Source organism: Dreissena polymorpha, chromosome 4 (assembly GCF_020536995.1).
Source record: "Dreissena polymorpha isolate Duluth1 chromosome 4, UMN_Dpol_1.0, whole genome shotgun sequence".
Taxonomy (NCBI): Eukaryota; Metazoa; Mollusca; class Bivalvia; order Myida; family Dreissenidae; genus Dreissena; species Dreissena polymorpha.
Window position 1 is genome coordinate 86,871,556 of NC_068358.1, and position 21,959 is coordinate 86,893,514.

At 34.8% G+C, this 21,959-nt stretch overlaps 1 protein-coding gene across 5 annotated transcripts in view; it reads left to right on the top strand.

The window, feature by feature from the left end:
• The first annotated feature begins 1 nt into the window (after window position 1).
• LOC127876146 (putative glycerophosphocholine phosphodiesterase GPCPD1 homolog 2) overlaps window positions 2-21,959 on the top strand; it is a 64,966-nt gene continuing 43,008 nt past the window's right edge. The window contains exons 1-4 of one of the 5 annotated variants that reach the window (XM_052421127.1): window positions 56-118; window positions 279-363; window positions 16,529-16,860; window positions 18,298-18,452. In XM_052421127.1, the coding sequence (XP_052277087.1) occupies window positions 16,670-16,860; window positions 18,298-18,452 (346 nt within the window). In that variant the 5' untranslated portion in view covers window positions 56-118; window positions 279-363; window positions 16,529-16,669. Of the gene's footprint in view, window positions 119-278; window positions 364-15,808; window positions 15,963-16,528; window positions 16,861-18,297; window positions 18,453-21,959 lie in introns of those variants that run through there. The other 4 variants (XM_052421128.1, XM_052421129.1, XM_052421131.1 and 1 more) reach the window with 4 other exon arrangements.

Here is a 21,959-nt window from a genome sequence, read left to right on the forward strand (position 1 = left end):
ACTAACAAAGTCGCTGCTTGATGACAACAGTCATCGCCCTTGGAAGCGTTAAGCATTCTCCGGTACCCAGCGTTCTCAGACATTTTAAAAACTACAGTTGAACTTGAACTAGTTGAAGGTTTAGATTATTTGTTTAAGGAGAATAATTCCTTTATTTGTTTTAAGTATCATATATAAACATACCGTAACTCACATAACACGCCATTCACATCTTTTGTCACATTGTTTTGCTGCATCATCTGCTCAAAATTTGTTGTCTGCATCATCTTTGGTTGCAGAACGTTCTCATGGGGAGCTATTAGGTACCGCGATGTCCACCCATTCCTCCGTGAACTTTTTCTTTGATCAACATCTTAACAGCAGGTCAGAATTTGAGGAAACTTCATGGGAATGTTCTTTGTGTGGTCCCCAATGAAAATTATTTTCACGAGGCCTACAGGTCAGAATATGGTTGTTACTGGTTGAGTCGTGGGTTCTGTTTGATTCGTGGGTATAGAAATCGCGTGAAATCTCGTGATAGAACGTTCGCACATGATGCATTTCATTACGGAAAAATGTTTTGGAACAGTCACCTTTTTTTCCGATCAAAAATGCGTCAAAAACAAGTAAATAGTGTCGGTCCATACAATCACCAAAAAGCACCAAAAAGCACTCAATTTCTCTCTATATATATGCAATATATCGTTTCTAGTGTGCTTTAACGGGTTTAATTAGTTATAAATGGTTATATGAGTGTATGTCTGTACTACATTATGCCCAAAATGGTAAATATCGGCAATATACCGACCGAAAAGCACTTCATGTGAAGACCGAAAAGCACTCAATTTCTCGCTATATATATGAATATTTGCGTTTCTATTGTGTGTAAACGGTTTAAATTAGTTATAAATGGTTATATTTCATGCATATTTATACTACCGTACCTTGTGTTTACTATGAGGTATTAATGGCCAAAATGGTAAATATCGGCAATATACCGACCGAAAAGCACTTCATGAGAAGACCGAAAAGCACTCAATTTCTCGCTAAATATATATGAATATTTGCGTTTCTATTGTGTGTCAACGGTTTAAATTAGTTATAAATGGTTATATTTCATGCATATTTATACTACCTTGTGTTTATTATGAGGTATTAATGCCCTAAATTGGATAAATATCGGCAATATACCGACCGAAAAGCACTTCATGTGAAGACCGAAAAGCACTCAATTTCTCGCTATATATATGAATATTTGAGTTCCTATTGTGTGTAAACGGTTTAAATTAGTTATAAATGGTTATATTTCATGCATATTTATACTACCTTGTGTTTACTATGAGGTATTAATGCCCAAAATTGGATAAATATCGGCAATATACCGACCGAATGCACTTCATGTGAAGACCGAAAAGCACTCAATTTCTCGCTATATATATGAATATTTGCGTTTCTATTGTGTGTAAACGGTTTAAATTAGTTATAAATGGTTATATTTCATGCATATTTATACTACCTTGTGTTTGTTATGAGGTATTAATGCCCAAAATTGGATAAATATCGGCAATATACCGACCGAAAAGCACTTCATGTGAAGACCGAAAAGCACTCAATTTCTCGCTATATATATTCAATAAATACATCAGTTCTTTTTATCAACATAATTCCTGTTGTGTGCTACTGTTTCTTATCAGAATTATATATGTTACAATACACCATCAGCGGCCGAGCGCAGAATACTGCGCTTGCCCGCTTTAAAAAATGTGGAATGCATCAAATTGAATCTCAAATTCCGATTGTATTAGAAAAAACTGTTATTTTATATCAATAAATCAAGCACGTACACTTAACAAAAAAAAAGATATTTCTTTATTTAATGTAGAATTTTGCAAAATTAACGAGCTTTATATATAACAATGTTATATTACTTCTTTCTGGTTGAGTAAAAAAAAACACAAAAAAAAACATGTAAAACATATAATATTTGTACATAATTTATAAAAAAGAAAAATTATGATTCACATGATATTTTATAATTTTGTTAAGTGCGCGTGCCATTCGCCTGTTCAGCGCAAAACTGTTCTAACTCACTTTTTTTACAAAAATGACATTTTTGCATTTTTGTCACTGGTTTAAATAGATACACATAATATTTATAAAAAAATCAACATATTTCTAAAAATAGGGGTCAAAAAGGGCCAGTTGGCATTTAGTTCTATCTCACTTGATATGTTTAATTCAGTGCAACACTGTTCCAACTTGAGTTGGAGCAGTGTTGCGCAAAATAAAATGATCATGATCACTTTTATTTTTAGTGCAACACTGTCCTAGATTTGTTAAAATCTATGACCTCACTCCAATGAAGAATGACATCATAGTAAAGTACTATGATGTCATTATTGTATGATGTCATGAAATACTAATGTTTGGTCTTGTTGCTAAACAACACAATATTTCCACTATTACTTTGATCTTTACCAGACTGCTACAATGTACTTTAATAGATGATTCAGATTCTTCTTTTTGGTGAGTAAATGTTTTAATAATAATAATAATAATAATAATAATATTAATAATAATAGTAAACAAATTTATTTTATTTTTTTTTTGGGGGGGGGGATTCATGGGTGTGATGACAATAGCTCATATTTTTTTCAAAAAAATAGATGAGCTAAAAATCTTATAATAATCATAACAAATTGTTAACTCCTTTAGTATAATTTAGTATCCAGTAACAGTATAATTAGCAAAATGCTCTATATAAATACATTATCTTGTGGTGCTGTTTGCATATAAATACTGATTATAAATAAAATGTTTTTCCTTAACTGCATCAATAATATAAATATATATACATATATATATCAATACAATTTATTTAATATTATACAGGCATACATCTTTGGAAACAATGTTGCAAGCTTCAAGGCATCAAGGGGACAGCATGTTCAAAAACAGTGGGCGCCAATGTATGGCAAATTCCTTATCGGCCATTCTTACCAGCTACATACAGCCACCACCATTCTGGGACAAACAAGTGATGAATAACATTCTTTTTGATGGGGATAACATGTACACTGAAATTATTTCCAAAACAAAAAATAATTACATTAATGTGGACGAAATACCTTCAGCAATTGGCTCCTATTCCATTGCCAAAGATACTCCTATCAGTGGCACTATACATAGAAAAACAACAGAAAAGCCATTTTACTGCCTATCAGATGTTTTCACACCATGCTTGAGTGATAAATTCTTCATTTTTACCATGGGTTTTGAGCCACCAGCATACACTAGTGCTATAGTTTTTCACAAACAACAATTTTACTTTTTTGACCCTCATTCACGATCGGAAACAGGGATGTGTACGCCCGATGGGTTTTCCACAATGACTGTCCATAAATCTGTGGACAGTCTGTGTAGATTTATTCAACACCTTGCAGCATCAATTTTTCATGGATCTTGCCAGGACACTCCATTTGAGGCTACGCAGTTAGTTGTTGCGGAGAACACTGAGGACACTCAGAAGCTGAACTTCACGCACGAGGACAGTACTGATGCAGAATCAGAGTTCTCTGGTTTCAGTTCACAAAGTGAAGGGGATCTTGTTTGTAGACTTTTTTTAGCACAAGAATCATTGAATGATAGTGATAGTAACTTTTCATTTTCAGATAGCAGTATTGTTACCATGGACAGTGTCACTAATGAAGATGTTTTGAAAGACCTAAATGATACAAATGATTTAACTATGAGTGAGATAAAGAGTTTGGGGTCTGATTTACATGAGATAGAGGGTGTGGGGTATGATCTACATGAGATAGATGGTGTGGGGTCTGATCTACATGAGATAGAGGGTGTGGGGTCTGATCTACATGAGATAGAGGGCGTGGGGTCTGATCTACATGAGATAGAGGGTGTGGGGTCTGATCTACATGAGAAAGAGGGTGTGGGGTCTGATCTACATGAGATAGAGGGGGTGGGGTCTGATCTACATGAGATAGAGGGTGTGGGGTCTGATCTACATGAGAGAGAGGGTGTGGGGTCTGATCTACATGAGATAGAGGGTGTGGGGTCTGATCTACATGAGATTGAGGGCGTGGGGTCTGATCTACATGAGATAGAGGGTGTGGGGTCTGGTCTACATGAGATAGACGGTGTGGGGTCTGATCTACATGAGAGAGAGGGTGTGGGGTCTGATCTACATGAGATAGAGGGTGTGGAGTCTGATCTATATGAGAGAGAGGGTGTGGGGTCTGATCTACATGAGATAGAGGGTGTGGGGTCTGATCTACATGAGATAGAGGGCGTGGGGTCTGATCTACATGAGATAGAGGCTGTGGGATCTGGTTTACATGAGAGAGAGGGTTTGGGGTCTGATCTGCATGAGATAGAGGGTGTGGGGTCTGATCTACATGAGATAGAGGGTGTTGGGTCTGATCTACATGAGATAGAGGGTGTGGGGTCTGATCTAAATGAGATAGAGGATGTGGGGTCTGATCTACATGAGATAGAGGGTGTGGGGTCTGATCTACATGAGATAGAGGGTTTGGGGTCTGATCTACATGAGATAGAGGGTGTGGGGTCTGATCTGCATGAGATAAAGGGTTTGGGGTCTGATCTGCATGAGATAGAGGGTGTGGGGTCTGATCTACATGAGATAGAGGGTGTGGGGTCTGATCTACATGAGATAGAGGGTGCGGGGTCTTATTTGCATGAGGATTTAGAGGTTGTGGTGTCTGATTTAATGATAGGGCAGAATGACAGTTTCAGTAAAGCTGATAGTGATTTGGATGATGAAGATATACCTCTCATTCACCTCTCTAAAAAATACCATAAAAAGCAAGTGGACATTACTGCACAACAAGCAGACAAACAGCATGTAAGTAGCTCATCTGATTTAAATAATACAATGACTAGTGGAAGAGGGAGAAAAAGGGTAAGAAACATAGAAGAGTGGAAAAGAAATGTAATGAAAAGACGTCGCAACGAGGGAAAGAGTTATGAATCCCGAAAAGGTAAGTTACAATCCCAACGATGTGTCAAGAAAGGTTGTGGTATGGGGTGTAGATACAAGTGTCACAATAACTTCACAGAAAATGAACGCCATAAATTGTTTGATGGATACTGGCAAATGGGAGATGTTAATAAGCAAAGAAATTTTATAATCAAATTTGCAATTCAAAAACCAGTAAATACAAGGCGTTCCAACATTAATTCAGTAAAACGCACATCAATGGTTCTATGGACACTTCCAAAAAAGATGCCAGACGGAACAACAGTACCGGTAAGGATTTGCAAGACATTCTTTCTTAGTACCCTAGATGTCTCTTCAAGAATTGTATCTACTGCTCATGCTAAGCAAACAGATATAGGAATGTGTGCAGATGACTGCAGAGGTAAGCACCATGTAAGACCCAATAAGACATCTGAATTGCAGGAGCAAATGGTTAAACAACATATTGAGTCTTTTCCAAGAATGGAAAGTCATTATCGTAGAAAGGATTCAAAAAAAGAATACCTAGCATCTGACCTAAATGTTGTGAAAATGTATCATTTGTATGCAAATTTCTGTGAGGAAAATGACCACAGTCCTGTTTCAATTTTCATATATAGGCAAATATTTGATGAACAATACAATCTGTCATTTTACAAACCATTAAAAGACCAATGCGACCTGTGTGTGTCCTTTAAAAATGCAAATGAGCATGACAAAAGTGAAATGGCCAGTAATTACAAACGGCATTTACAAAACAAAGATTTAGTTAAAGCTGAAAAAACTAAAGACAAAGAAAAGGCCAAACTTGTAAACACAATGTGTGTTGCAAGTTTCGACCTTGAGCAAATTTTGCAAACACCACATAGTTTTGAGTCTTGTCTTTTCTATAAAAGAAGATTGAATTCATATAATTTTACATTGTATGATATGGGAAACTCAAATGGTTATTGTTATGTTTGGAATGAGACTATTGCAAAGCGTGGTGGTTGTGAAATAGCTTCATGTGTGAAGTTATTCATAGAACAGAAAAGTAGTGAAGGTGTTAAAGATTTTGTCTTTTACAGTGACAATTGCCTTGGGCAGAATAAGAACAAATTTTACATGTCCATGTTATGGTTTTGTTTACATAAATATAATCTTAAGAGCATAACACACAATTACTTGGAAAAGGGCCACACTTTTTCTGAAAACGATTCAATTCATGCTGCCATTGAAAACGCAAGCAGAAACATCTCTATTTACACAACGCCGCAGTGGGCAGCAACAATTAGAACATCAAGGCGTAAAAATCCATACTCTGTAAGGGAAATGTCATTGTTTGACTTCCAGGATTTCAAATTACTTTCAAGTTTACTAAAGAATTTTGACAAAAATACAGACGGTGATAAGGTTTACTGGACTCAAATCAGGTCAATCCATATCTCTGAAAATCTCAATAATGTATTTGAATATAGATCAGATTTCAATGGACCAGTAGGGCAGGTAGACCTTTTCCAAAGACTACGTACAAAGGATCAGCCAAATCCAAAACTGTTGTCCCTTTCTGTGTTAAGACAGGCAGAACTCCCCTTGTCCAGGGAAAAAATGATGGACTTGGTTGGGCTGTGTAGAAAAAACATAATACCACCCGTTCATCATGCATTCTATTTGCTGTTGCCCCATGAATAAGCACAGGGCCATTTATTCAGAATGGGAGTGGAGTTCTGAAGATAAATTCAGATTTGTTGATATATTATCTATGAAAGCTTTTTTTCCAGATCGTTCATACATATGGGGGAATGCACATACCCGGTAAATTGTGTCCATAATTGTGGGTAAACTGCTTGGAATTAACTATGTTGTGTCCAGACTTGTTGAGATATTTCAGAATTGTGTCTATTATTGTGGGTAAACTGCTGGGAATTAACTATGCTGTGTCCAGACTTGTTGAGATATTTCAGAATTGTGTCCATAATAATTCATTAATTGTGGGTAAACTGCTGGGAATTAACTATGTTGTGTCCAGACTTGTTGAGATATTTCAGAATTGTGGGTAAACTGCTGGGAATTAACTATGTTGTGTCCAGACTTGTTGTGTCCAGACTTGTTGAGATATTTCAGAATTGTGTCCATTATTGTGGGTAAACTGCTGGGAATTAACTATGTTGTGTCCAGACTTGTTGAGATATTTTGGAATTGTGTCCATTATTGTGGGTAAACTGCTGGGAATTAACTATGTTGTGTCCAGACTTGTTGAGATGTTTCAGAATAAATGCCATGATTGCCACAATGTATAGTGAGATTATAAGGATAATGTAAAGGCATTTTTCATACAAAGTTTGTAGGTTGTGTGTAGATTTATAAAATGTTGCAGCTATTAATAGTTACTTTTGCATACTGTTACAATTTGAAACAGATATTACCTGTATATTAAAAGTTTAAGGCAAAAGTAAGTCTTTTTATACAATGCACATTATAAAATCATTAGACGGTTATGTATATCAATATCATCATTAATAAAGGTCTCAATAAGGTAAATGTGTTAAAGCAATAACCTTTTCTATTCTTAAACCTTTTCCTATGAAGGATACTTATTGAGATAAAGCCGCCATAACTGTACATTCTGTGTTTATATTGTTTAATCATGTATCAGATTATATCAATGTAGTTAATTGTATCAATTGCCTTTCATTTCGTATGTACAGGTATGTTATTCATAGTATTTTTGTCAACAGCTGCCTTAAGTATAGATTTTGACAGTGTTCTTTGAAGTTATCAATTACTGCTTGTGTTTAATACTTTGAATATTCATTATGATATTTAAATGTTAATACATTAATACAAAATAATATGACAAGCATTTTGCATTATTAACAAACAAAATGTTAATATATTATGTAAAGTTTTGTGTACCAGAAATTTAATAAAGTGTTCTTATATAACATTAAAGTTTATGTCTTAAATGATTATTGTTTAAAACAACCATAATTGAATAGGATAGAATCATAAAGTCACTTGGAGCAGTGTTGCACATATTTAATATAAGCAAACAACAATAATTGTTAGGTGGAATACTGTTCTAACTTGAGTTAGAAAAGTGTTCCACTAAATAAAAAACCCATGTAGGCACGGTTTTAAGTGGGAAAACTGTTCTAACTGCAATAATGTTTAATATCTCTTTTAAAATATATATTTTTTTGTAGTAAAGAGCTATTTTATAAAGTATTTGAATATTACATAATTATAAGAAAAAAACATATGACATATCTAAAGAAGCAACATAAAACCACAGTTTTTTCTTCCTCCTGAAAACTTTTGTAAAATGGAGTTTGAACAGTGTTGCGCTGAACAGGCGCATTGAACGTTGAGTTAAGGGGGAGGTGCGTATTAAATTACACATAATTAAAAGCTGATACTATTCTGTCAGCTTGATTTATAAATCATGTTCCATCACGCCAATATATCCATTGTTTCATGAAATTGTATCGCCATCAGACTCGAATGAATACACCATTTATTCCAAGCAGGTAAATATCAATTACTATAATAAAACAGGGGAAGTCTACCCTGTGTATTAGCAACCTGCTGTGATGATCTTATCAGTTCAATACACAGGAACATGGCTACTGTACTGGAATTGGATTTACAGCCAAAATAACTGTTTTCATTTCGGTCTACATACACTGTGTATTAACAACCTGCTGTGATGATCTAATCTTATCAGCTCAATACACAGGAACATGGCTACTGTACTGGAAATATCGGATTTACAGCCAAAATAACTGATTTCATTTATTGCTGAAGTGGTGTGTACTTTAACAATTAACAACGCGAATTGATCCACCTCACCGTTGCACATTTTTTATTAAATTACTTAATTTACTGAGTTAATTAAAGACGGCGCTAATAAAGTGTGAAGGTGGAAATTAAGAAATAAGATCTATTTTCGCATGACACTGAATACGCATGATACATGGATAAAATATAAATAAGACACATTTGAATCTTTCATTTCTCCAAAAAATTAGCACGTAGTCACATATATATAAGATAGATTAAAGACCAGAAAACAATATAAGTAAGACACATTTGCATCTTTCAGTAGGTTAGGGAGGGGAAATATACGGGTATCACGTTTACACGTTGTTTTTTCTGCACTTATTGGCGGAGCTATTGAATTTCAAGTGTACATGTTGATTTTTTGTATCTTCAATAATCCATTGTAATTGATTTAACGCACACACGCCTTTTTAAATTTGTGTTTGAGCTGTAAATTAATAGTCATAATAAAATGCGTGTTAAGTTACCAGCGTACACTCGATACTCGCGCAATGAATGGTTTTAATGGAACGATTAAAATCGCTATTATTAATACAAAGCACATTAACTAAAAGTCATGCTGCAATTTCTATTTAAGAGTTTCACGTCAATTAGAAATACTTAAAACATATATATCAATTTACGTATAAGATGATAAACACCATGAAGTGCTTTTCGGTTGGTACATTGCCGATATATTTATAACTTGCTACCAGTTGTTTATTAAAAATATAGATTATATTCGATATTTAACATGACTGTCTCAGTCCTCTAAACCGAAATGATCCGTAAAATAAAATAGTGTCTTTGTGTCGTATGAACGAATCTGAACTAAAACTAAGATTAGATTCACATCGTACATCGAATAATTAATTGAGCAAATGTAATTCAACAAAACTGTACATTAATTCACTCGAGCCGCACTGTTCGGACATGAATGAAAGGCGCCGATCATAACACAAAGTCTCATCATTATCTGGAATATAATTAATTGAAGGTGCGAAAATCTATTTCCAAACTGCTTTGTGCTGATTAAAGAAGCGTACCGGCCGTTCGTTCACAAGTTGTTAATGATGACTTCAGACCTTAAAATTAAGTTTTAATCTGAACAGACATTGACTTAATAAATATGTACATCTTTTCAATCTATTAAAATCGGCCCTTATAGTTAACTTTCATGTATATATAGAGAACTTGAGTGCTTTTCGGTGATTCTCTGCTGTCGCGGGAGTGCTTTTCGGTCTTCACATGAAGTGCTTTTCGGTCGGTATATTGCCGATATTTATCCAATTTTGGGCATTAATACCTCATAATAAACACAAGGTAGTTTAACTATGCATGAAATATAACCATTTATAACTAATTTAAACCGTTTACACACAATAGAAACGCAAATATTCATATATATAGCGAGAAATTGAGTGCTTTTCGGTCTTCACATGAAGTGCATTCGGTCGGTATATTGCCGATATTTATCCAATTTTGGGCATTAATACCTCATAATAAACACAAGGTAGTATAAATATGCATGAAATATAACCATTTATAACTAATTTAAACCGTTTACACACAATAGAAAAGCAAATATTCATATATATAGCGAGAAATTGAGTGCTTTTCGGTCTTCACATGAAGTGCTTTTCGGTCGGTATATTACCGATATTTATCCAATTTTGGGCATTAATACCTCATAATAAACACAAGGTAGTATAAATATGCATGAAATATAACCATTTATAACTAATTTAAACCGTTTACACACAATAGGAACGCAAATATTCATATATATAGCGAGAAATTTAGTGCTTTTCGGTCTTCACATGAAGTGCTTTTTGGTCGGTATATTGCCGATATTTATCCAATTTTGGGCATTAATACCTCATAATAAACACAAGATAGTATAAATATGCATGAAATATAACCATTTATAACTAATTTAAACCGTTTACACACAATAGAAACGCAAATATTCATATATATAGCGAGAAATTGAGTGCTTTTCGGTCTTCACATGAAGTGCTTTTCGGTCGGTATATTGCCAATATTTATCCAATTTTGGGCATTAATACCTCATAATAAACACAAGGTAGTATAAATATGCATGAAATATAACCATTTATAACTAATTTAAACCGTTTACACACAATAGGAACGCAAATACTATATATATAGCGAGAAATTGAGTGCTTTTCGGTCTTCACATGAAGTGCTTTTCGGTCGGTATAATGCCGTTATTTATCCAATTTTGGGCATTAATACCTCATAATAAACACAAGGTAGTATAAATATGCATGAAATATAACCATTTATAACTAATTTAATCCGTTTACACACAATAGAAACGCAATTTTTTATATATATAGCGAGACATTGAGTGCTTTTCGGTCTTCACATGAAGTGCTTTTCGGTCAGTATATTGCCGATATTTACCATTTTGGGCAAAATGTAGTATGAAAATACAATCGTATAACCATTTATTACTAATTAAACTCATTAACACACACTAGAAACGATATATTGCATATATATAGAGAGAAATTGAGTGCTTTTCGGTGCTTTTCGGTGATTGTATGGACCCAAATAGTGTAATTCATCATTACTTGATAGGTCCTTATGAAGTTTTTCCTCATTTATGTATTGTTCATATAGTGTTTCAAAGTAACACAAAATTGTTTATTTATGAGTATTTACCATGCTACATCGTCTGTTGACATTTTTTCACAAGAAATTAACCTGTCCTGCAAGGTCAGTTTAAAGGCTATTTATAGTATGCAAATCTTGAAATTCTGGCAGCCAATCAGAACCCACGAATCAACCGGAAGCTTATTTTCATGATGGTAGTTTGACACTATCAACACAGTCGATTATTTTGGTGTTTAAAGACGATAAACATTTGGAAAAAAGCAACTCATCTTAAAGAAGAAAGGTTAATAATTATTTTCATTATGATTCATGTTCATATATTTATAAAATATTTGTGATTTAACAACTTTATGAAAATTACCCACGACTCAACCAGACTATAGCATATACTAAATAGTTTCCCAATATAATGCAATGTGAAAGCGACAACTTTAAGCCAAAATAAATGCAACATTTTGCACATAAAGACCCCCATAATCATACATTTTCTTAAAGGCCATTCTAAGCAGAATTGATTTATGCAATAAAAAAGATAGGTCATGTTCAATGCAAGAAAGAACTTGGCACAAATCAAAATCAACTGTTTTTGCAATTTTTTTTCCGGCCGTTTCTTAGTGGAATGTAACCTTTTTCAGTGCAATGGTTTACTATAGTCTTCAAGTTTATCATTTTCAGGGATTCAGTAGTGAACACCTATTCATGCCCTACCATTATCTCCGAAAGATAACACCCGAATAATAGTAAAACGTGTAAAACATGCCTTCCTGTCAACTATGATATTTTTTTTAGAGAGTATAGCCCTACATCCTACATGAAACGGTTATTTAGTATACTGTGACCTACAATGTGAAAATCTTTAAAAATCTCGTTGAAAACCACATAACCAGGGCTTTTTTCCTTTTGTGAGAATGGCTGTTTTTCACAATTTTGGGAAATTCTCGAATCAAATTTTCCCAATTTCAAGAAGTTTGCGACTCAAATTTTCAAAATTTCAAGAAGTTCTCTTATTTTCACAATTTTAGAAAGTTCTCGACTCATTTTTTCTTAATTTTGTACAGTTTGCGACTCATTTTTTCACAAAATTGGGAGGGGGCCAAGGCCGCTTCACAAAAACAGGAAAAAAAGCCCTGGGAACCTTTATTCTTTCATGTATCATGCGTGTATGTCAAAGTCCTTTCCGATCTTATTAACTTACTAGTCTCACGAAAGTTGGAAACAAAATTTGAATTAGGCCATCCTTAAAAAATTGTTTGTTTGGCATAACCCGACCCTGGTAAATTTGGGTGGGTAGGTAGGTAGGGATTTTATTTTATTTTTAGTGTTTTTTTTTCTCACTTTGAACTCCGACATATACCAAACTGAAAGGTAATTATCAAATAAAGCTCCAAGTCTTCTGCCTTATGAAAGGAAGTTGGTAAAGATTTTTCTGCACTGTCCTTATCACCGCACATGTATTTGTAAGTCTATTTTTTTGTATAAAGAACATCGAAAAGATAATATAATCGACGAAAAATACTTTATCCGAAAACGAGAGTCAGAAAAATTGTACGCATTTTGCACATGAAATAAAATGTGCGTATCGTTTGACTACAGAAAATGAAAACAAGTAACCTAGCAAATACGTAATTAATATACTATTTGGTTGACATATTACTTTACAATAGCATAGTTTGTGAGTAAAAAACAACAAAGTAAGTATAACATTTCTATTTCAATCAAGAACAGAAAGGTTTAACATCTTCGACATGTAACTAACTATTTAATTATCATCCTTTAATTCAGATCGATAGACGGTTAAAAGTTGTAAAGTGATCAGCTTAAAAATGATTTATTGAGTGTTACGCTTCTTTTCATTTTCTTATTTTTTATACGACTTGCCATCGGATGTTATATTGCAGGCAGACGACAATATCAACTGTGTATTCCATTATCTGCGCATGAATGACCCAATATTACCCGATAGCGAACTAAATGTTGATTGGCCAGCTACCATATGCGCTTCAAAACGTTCATGGAAACAAAGAGAAAAATAGTTTTAAAAAACAATCCGGATTAAAATGGCGGATGTTTTCAATGAAATTTAACGAGATTTTAGCATATTCGCAAATTATATTTTTCTTGAGCCAAATTCGCTATATTTTAGCAAATGGCGAACGAAAGCGCGAGCCCTGTTATAGTGAGCATTTATTTCAATAATAACACGTTCGCAATGCTCGCGCTGTCGTTCGCCATTTGAGCCATTTGCGAAAATATTGAGAATTTGGCTCAAGAAAAATCTAAATTGCGAAAATGCAAAAATTTAGTAAAATTTCGTTGAAAACATCCACCATTTTAATCCGAACTGGTTTTCTATGTTTGTCTCTTTGTTTCAATGAAAGTGTTTGCAATTTGAACAGTTAACGAAAACCGGTCTGTACCCGATTAGACATCGCTTGACCTTATTGTTATTGAAGTGCACATGGTAGCTGGCCAATCAACATTGAGCTCGCTTACACATGGCATGACGTTGTCGAATGAAACGTGAGGACCAGTGGAGCTATCGGATAATATTGGGTCATTCATACCTTAGGTTACCTTAGGTGGTTTACCACCGCAGGTCTTTGGAACCTCTGTAGTGGCCTCTTCTTCGTCCTCACTATTTAATAGTCTCGGTTTTTTGCTTCCAGTTATTACGTTATAGTCACATTTATAATCATGCATCATCGGGTGGTTGATCCAATGTTTATCCAGGCGTCTTTTAAAGGTATCTATGTTCTTGGCTGTGACGACAGCACTTGATAGATTATTCCATATGTTTACAATGCTGCTGGAGAAAAAGTTCTTGCGAATGTCACGTGCACATCTGTGTTTTAAAAGTTTCAATGGATGACCTCTTTTTGTGTTTGTGTTCAGAGTAAAAATGCCAGCTGTTGTTCTTTTGCCATAGATATTATTCAAGATCTTGTACGTTTCAATCATATCCCCCCCGTAGTCTGCGAAATTTCAAAGTGGGTAGTTTAATAAATTTAAGTCTTTCCTCATATGACATAATTATCATTAAAATTGGGTAACATTTTGGTTGCTCTACGTTGGACGTTTTCAATGCTATCAATGTCTTTAATTTTTGATGGACTCCATACACTGCTCGCATATTCCAGATGTGGTCTTACAATGGACTTGAATAATAATCTAAAGCTTCTAATATCTAGAAATTTAAATGAATGCATTTCATGTGCAGATGTTGTATAATTTGAATACACATTTAAAGGGGCCTTTTCACATATTTTGGCATGTTTTGAAGTTGGTCATTAAATGCTTTATATTGATAAATGTTAACATTAAAAATTTAAAAGCTCCAGTAAAAAATCAAAAATAAAATTTAAAAAAGTAAAAAAAAGTAGCCTGCTGCAGGGCTCGAACCAGTGACCCCGGAATCCTGAAGTAAAAACGCATTAGCCAACTAAGATGCGTATTTTATATGTTATATAAGCAATCTTCGTAGTTTCACAAATTTAAACGACAACAACAGAACTCTCCAAATTATTCAATCGTTTCGCGTTGCAATGCTTTATAATTTTTAGGTTTTTAAATCGTCAAAAAATGCATATCATGGCTATATTAGACCATGGCAAATGTTCAGTAATACTGTTTCCTCACAAATATCATAACTAAACCGAAAATTTGCGAATCTGAAACAACTTTTTTCAATTTTGTCAATTTACCAAACCGTGAAAAGATCCCTTTAATATCGCAGCCTGCCTTCAAAATAGCGGTCGGTCGCAAAGTCGTATAAAGAGATAAACAAATGAAACAAAAACGTGACAATACCCGTCAATAAATATTTCTAAGCTGACCTCTTTTTATCTTTCTACGGAATATTTACCAATCTGAATTAAAGAGTGATAAATAATTAGTTATATGGCGATAATACTACACATCTCTGCCGATTGCCGAATAAAATTGAACGGTGATAATTAATTAATTTATTTTTTACTCCCAAACATCCTGAATGACAGCAGCGTATTTTAATAAAAGGGATACGATAAAAACAGGTGCGGTTTAATAGTATTTAAAGTCTAATTAATCGCATATGCATATGTCAAATAAATAGGAGACTCAAATAAATTCCGGTACGCGTTTTGTTCATTGCTATTCTAGATATCCTTGAAAGAGCATTCAATTAAACGATGCAAATAACTGGAAAGGATAAAAAGTGGAAAGGAAAAATTTAGTGGAAAGAATTTTTGGCGAGCAAAAAAAAATTTTTTTGGAAAGTGACAAAAAAAATTCAATCGGGCCAATTTTAGTGGGTCGGTCGGGCTATGCCAAACAAAAGAATTTTTAAGGATGGCCTTACAGCTGCAATTTTCAGCTATTTAGTTTTTGATTTTGGTGTGGTTTTGTGTTGTGAGGTGAAGTGAGAGTACTGACAGAGAGAACCCCACTTGTCTGGTATGGTGACCACCAACCTAACTCGTGCTGCCAGAAATGGGAATTGAACCCGGCAGCCTTAGAGAGAAGCCTACCAACCACTTTGCTAGCCAGACTGCCATTTTTTCATGTATAAGTATGCGCATTAAAGATATGGTCAGTGTCCAAGGCTATAAATATTCTGGGGAGACTATAATTTATTGCCATAGTTTCACTAGACTATAATAAAACCAACTGCATTTTATTTCCAAATCCTTGTTGCAGCATAGCTACTGTATACTTCTCATATATTAATACCTACTGCAGTAAAGGAGAGCGGGTCTGCTTGCCCCTTACTCAGGAATTCCATACTTTACAGTTTTAGAAGTCCAAATGTCAGCCAGGTAGTAACAGCATATTAAGGCTAGATGTATGCAGTGAGCTCTTTGTTAAATGTTCTGGAAAATTCAAAATGTTAACATGACTTTTTAAATTGATAGGCAAACTATGTTAATGAATGACCCTAACACTGGATTTTTTTTCATATTTATACACCTTTTTTCATCCAGTCATTAATATGTCACGTAAAAGGAAACAATAAATACAAGTAAATCTTATATTATTTATTTTAAAAAAATACCCTATCGGGCTCCTGTAACTAACACACTCCCTTTATTGTATATTCTTTACAATACTGGAATAAGTTCACCAATCTATTTTCAGAATAATGGTGTTCTGCAAATATCATGTCCAAAGCTCATTCAAGATGACATAATGGATGACATGTAAACACATTTGCAGTGTTTTCATGATTTATTTATAATCAACTAAAAAACTATTGAAAGAGAGCCCTCAGTCAGAACAATGTTGTGTTCGCTCACATATGAGGTGTTGTTTCGGGTCCGGGTGGAAACTTATCCAGATGAAGTGGTGTGCGTTACTGGAGACCTTCCGGAACTGGGGAACTGGCAGACACACGGGGGAATGAAGTTGAAGCGGGAAACAAGGCGTAAGAACTCTTCGGGGGATAAAACTTCTGCCGCAAATGTCAAAGGGTAGGATATATAAAGAAAAGTTTGATGTTCTTTTTATTTTAAGTTGGAGTTATTCTTCTGACTGAGGTATACTACAGGCTTGGCTAAGAACACATTTGTAAAGGTTTGCATGCAACATTTTTTTATCTTCAGAAAATCTAATGATATTCAAATTCATACATTTTATGTTATGAGGTCACTGACTAAGACATTTAACTCTTAACTTTGATTTACTGAAATGTGCCCCTTTTTGTATTTACAAATATACAGGTTTAAAGTGTTGACGCGATCTCTGTAACTACTACAGAATTAATATTCAATTTAATAAAAGTTCACTGACAGAAAATGTATATAATGAATGTGAAGTGAAGAAATGAGTGCGCTTGGGGCAACTCCTATTATTCTTATTCGTAGTTTGAAAAAAATTGAATTTTCCGACTTTTTGTCACAGATTCAAAAAATTAATGAACTTACATAAGTTAGCAACATTATTAAACACTTATGACGAAGACTAGTTAAAATGCTTTTGTTAAAACTAATCATTGTTAGAAATTGATAAAATGATTAGACTACAAATAATTTGGAGAGTTCTGTTGTTATCGTTATATATTTTGTTTCAATACTTGGATTGCTTATATACAAAACCTGGTATAAAACCAGAGCTTTTTTTCTTGATATAGGGAAAGGGCCTGGCCTTTCATTTTGGGGGAAAAATTATAGACAAAACTATAAAAAGGGAAAGACGTTTCCCAAAGTAAGCTTGACATTTGGGGAAAATTGCATCATTTAAAGGAAATTCTCTAAGGGGTAGGGACCTTTCTCTTGAGGGAAGGGATCTATAAAAGGCCCTTGCTAAAGAAGGGGAAAAATCCCTGAAAATAAACAATATTGTATAGCAGTGGGAGTGCTAGCCTTTTACTCAAAAGGTGAGTGGATCAAGCAAGCCCAGGCGAGGTTAACTTTTGGTCTTTTTAAAAATTGATTTGCCCATTAGCTCAAATGTTTACATTTTTTATCAAATATAAGAATTAGGTGACAAACTTCAAAACTTAACAAAATTTGTGATTAAGTCAATTTAAGTTGTTTTATTATAACTCTAAAAAGCAAGAATGTATCAGTTTGGGAGACATTATTTCTCAGTTATTTAATATAAAGTGTTAAGAAGATAAGTCTTTTTTTATGTACAATTATGAATAATTGATTACTTGTTTGCATTTGCTGGCTATAATAAATGCCTATGCAGTCTACACAGGCTAATCTGGGATGACACCATCTTGACAGGATTTTTGCTAAGAAGAAATCTCCGTTAAACGAAAAATACCATGAAACAGGAAAGTGTGGTCCCTGATAATCAGTTGCAAACTGGCCAATCAGAGACGATACTTAACGTGCATTCAATAAGACCCTCTTTCCCAAGCAACGATCGTATAGGAACACGTGTAGCTGCTTGTTTCTCAGGGATGTCTGGTCACTGAAGCTCAAGTTCACTGATTACCGGGACACCATCAAGTACCGCTACTTTGTGGCGCGTTTTCCTGTGGAGGATGAAGACCAGACCGTTGTCATCACACGATGGGAGACCAATATCAAGCCTAGAATTTTCTTTATTGCGGGTAACATATCATATTTATTGTTTAAAGAGAGTATGCACAATTTTGTCAAATATTTATGAATTTATATAAAATGTGTAACAAAACTTATTATACATATATTTCAATATCAATTGAAATAAAAGTTAAGAAGAACATGTGTCGAAAAATGCAAAATAAGCCAGATATTTAATTCTGAAATCGAAAATGTCTGTACAGTCGAATTCGCATGCATGTATATCATGCATGTATGATGTGAATGTCAATTTACTTTTACGGATCAGTTTAATTTCCTGCAACGATATCTATTCATACGACACACGAACACTTACTCCGATCATAATAAAAAGACAAGCGCTTTGGTTATTGTAGGAAAATATGTACGAAATATCTTCGTCACAATCGGCTCGGGCGCTAATTTGTCTTTGCTGCATTTTATGAAATTCATCTTCAATGTATAATTTTTATGCTCCCCCAAAACAAATTTTGGGGGGAGCATATAGTCGCCGCTTCGTCTGTTCGTCCGTCTGTGTGTCCGTCCGTCCGTGCACAATTTTTGTACGGGCTATTTCTCAGCAACTTATGACCGGAATTCAATTAAACTTTATGGGAAGCTTCACTACCAAGAGGAGATGTGCATATTATCAACCGGTTCTGGTCGGATGATTTTTCACAGAGTTATGGCCCTTTGAAATTTTCCATTAACTGTACATATAGTGCAATTCTTGTCCAGGCTATTTATCAGCAACTAATGACCGGAATTCAATTAAACTTTATGGGAAGCTTCACTACTAAGAGGAGATGTGCATATTTTCAGCAGGTTCTGGTCGGATGATTTTTCACAGAGTTATGGCCCTTTGAAATTTTCCATTAACTGTACATATAGTGCAATTTTTGTCCGGGCTATTTCTCAGCAACTAATGACCGTAATTCAATGAAACTTTATGGGAAGCTTCACTACCAAGAGGAGATGTGCATATTATCAGCCGGTTCTGGTCGGATGATATTTTCACAGAGTTATGGCCCTTTGAAATTTTCCATTGTTTATATAGTGCAATTCTTGTCCGAGCTATTTCTCAGCAACTTATTACTGGAATTCAATGAAACTGTATGGGAAGCTTCACTACCAACAGGAGATGCGCATATTATCAGCCGGTTATGGTCGGATGATTTTTCACAGAGTTATGGCTCTTTGAAATTTTCCATTGTACATATAGTGCAATTCTTGTCCTATGAAACTTTATGGAAAGCTTCACTACCAAGAGGAAATGTGCATATTATCAGCCGGTTCTGGTCGGATGATTTTTTCACAGAGTTATGGCCCTTTGAAATTTTCCATTGTTTATATAGTGCAATTCTTGTCCGAGCTATTTCTCAGCAACTTATGACTGGAATTCAATGAAACTGTATGGGAAGCTTCACTACCAACAGGAGATGCGCATATTATCAGCCGGTTATGGTCGGATGATTTTTCACCGAGTTATGGCTCTTTGAAATTTTCCCTTGTACATATAGTGCAATTCTTGTCCGAGCTATTTCTCAGCAACTTATCACGGGAATTCAATGAAACTTTATGGGAAGCTTCACTACCAACAGAAGTTGTGCATATTATCAGCCGGTTATGGTCAGATGATTTTTCACAGAGTTATGGCCCTTTTAAATTTTCTATAAACTGTACATATAGTGCAATTCTTGTCGGGGCTATTTATCCCCAACTACTGACTGGACTTCAATGAAGCTTTATGGGAAGCTTAACTACCTTGAGGAGATGCGCATGTTATTAGTGGGTTCTGTTTAGATGATTTATTTAGAGAGTTATGGCCCTTTGAAATTTTTAAGTTGCTAAACCATCCATCGTATTATTTTGGCCAAAGTTATGCCCCTCAAGACGTTTCCTTTTATCTGAATATATAGTGCAATATTGTGCCAAAAAAAACCTTTGGGGAGCTTCACCCGTCTCTGAGGGTTTCTTGTTCTTGCCTATTATATGTTTTATGCCCCCGGTAGGGTGGCATATAGCAGTTGAACTGTCAGTCCGTTTGTCTGTCTGTGTGTCCATCCGAAACTTTAATATTGGTCATAACTTTTGCAATATTGAAGATAGCAGCTTGATATTTGGCATGCATGTGCATCTCATGAAGCTGCACATTTTGAGTGGTGAAAGGTCAAGGTCATCCTTCAAGGGGGATAATATCTAAACCTGCCAAATGATATATTGAAATGTTATTTCAAAGCGGGGCAATAGGGGGCATTGTGTTTCTGACAAACACATCTGTTGTTATCAATATATTACAATTTAAAACATATAAAAATCGTGCATACTCTCTTTAAAAGTCATTCTTTTTGTGCTCTTTTTGCCCCAGACTCATGGTATCCTAGTTCTTGATAGGCAAATGTGATTATCCTTCCATTTTTCCCCAGTATCTTATTATCATATCTCTTAATATGAAGATGTGTTTTTAGCTCACCTGAGCACAACATGCTCATGGTGAGCTTTTGTGATCGCCTTTTGTCCGTCGTGCGTTGTGCGCCGTCACTATTTGCCTTGTTAACTCTCTAGAGGCCACATTTATTGTCCAATCTTCATGAAATTTAGTCAGAAGGTTGGTCTCAATAATATCTTGGATGAGTTCAAAAATGGGTACATTTGCTTAAAAAACATGGCTGCCAAGGGGCGGGGCATTTTTCCTTATATGGCTATATATGGCTATAGTAAAATCTTGTTAACACTCTAGAGGCCACATTTATTGTCTGATCTTCATGAAACTTGGTCAGAAGATTCATCCAATTAATATATTGGACGACTTCGAAAATGGTGCGTGTTGGTTACAAAACATGGCCGCCAGAGGGCGGGGCATTTTTCCTAATATGGCTATAGTAAAACCTTGTTAACACTCTAGAAGCCACATTTATTTTCAGATCTTCATGAAATTAGGTCAGAAGATTTGTCTCAATGATATTTTGGATGAGATTGAAAATGGTTACGTTTGCTTAAAAAACATGGCTGCCAAGGGGCGGGGCATTTTTCCTTATATGGCTATAGTAAAATCTTGTTAACACTCTAGAGGCCACATTTATTGTCTGATCTTCATGAAACTTGGTCAGTAGATTCATCCCAATAATATTTTGGATGAGTTCGAAAATGATGCCGGTTGGTTGAAAAACATGGCAGCCAAGGGGCGGGGCATTTTTTATGGTCAGAAGATTTGTCCCAATAATATCTTGTAATCTAAGGTGAGCGACTTTGGGCCTTTCAGGCCCTCTTGTTTTTCTTGTGATCAAGCTGCATATGGTTTTAGGAAAAGTGAAACACAAGTTACATTTAACTTTTTTAAAAATCTACGTATGCTCTCCACTTCTGTATAACCTAGCTGTAAGGCTGAATTTGAACATATGGTGTTTGGCACTTTGACTGAAAGTTTAAAGCATTCGACACTAAGAACTTTTGTGCATCGATTTTTGTGTGCAACTTACGGCCAATAAAGGAGTACTAAGAGTAAATTTTATACTAATTAAATGTTTTATTTCAGT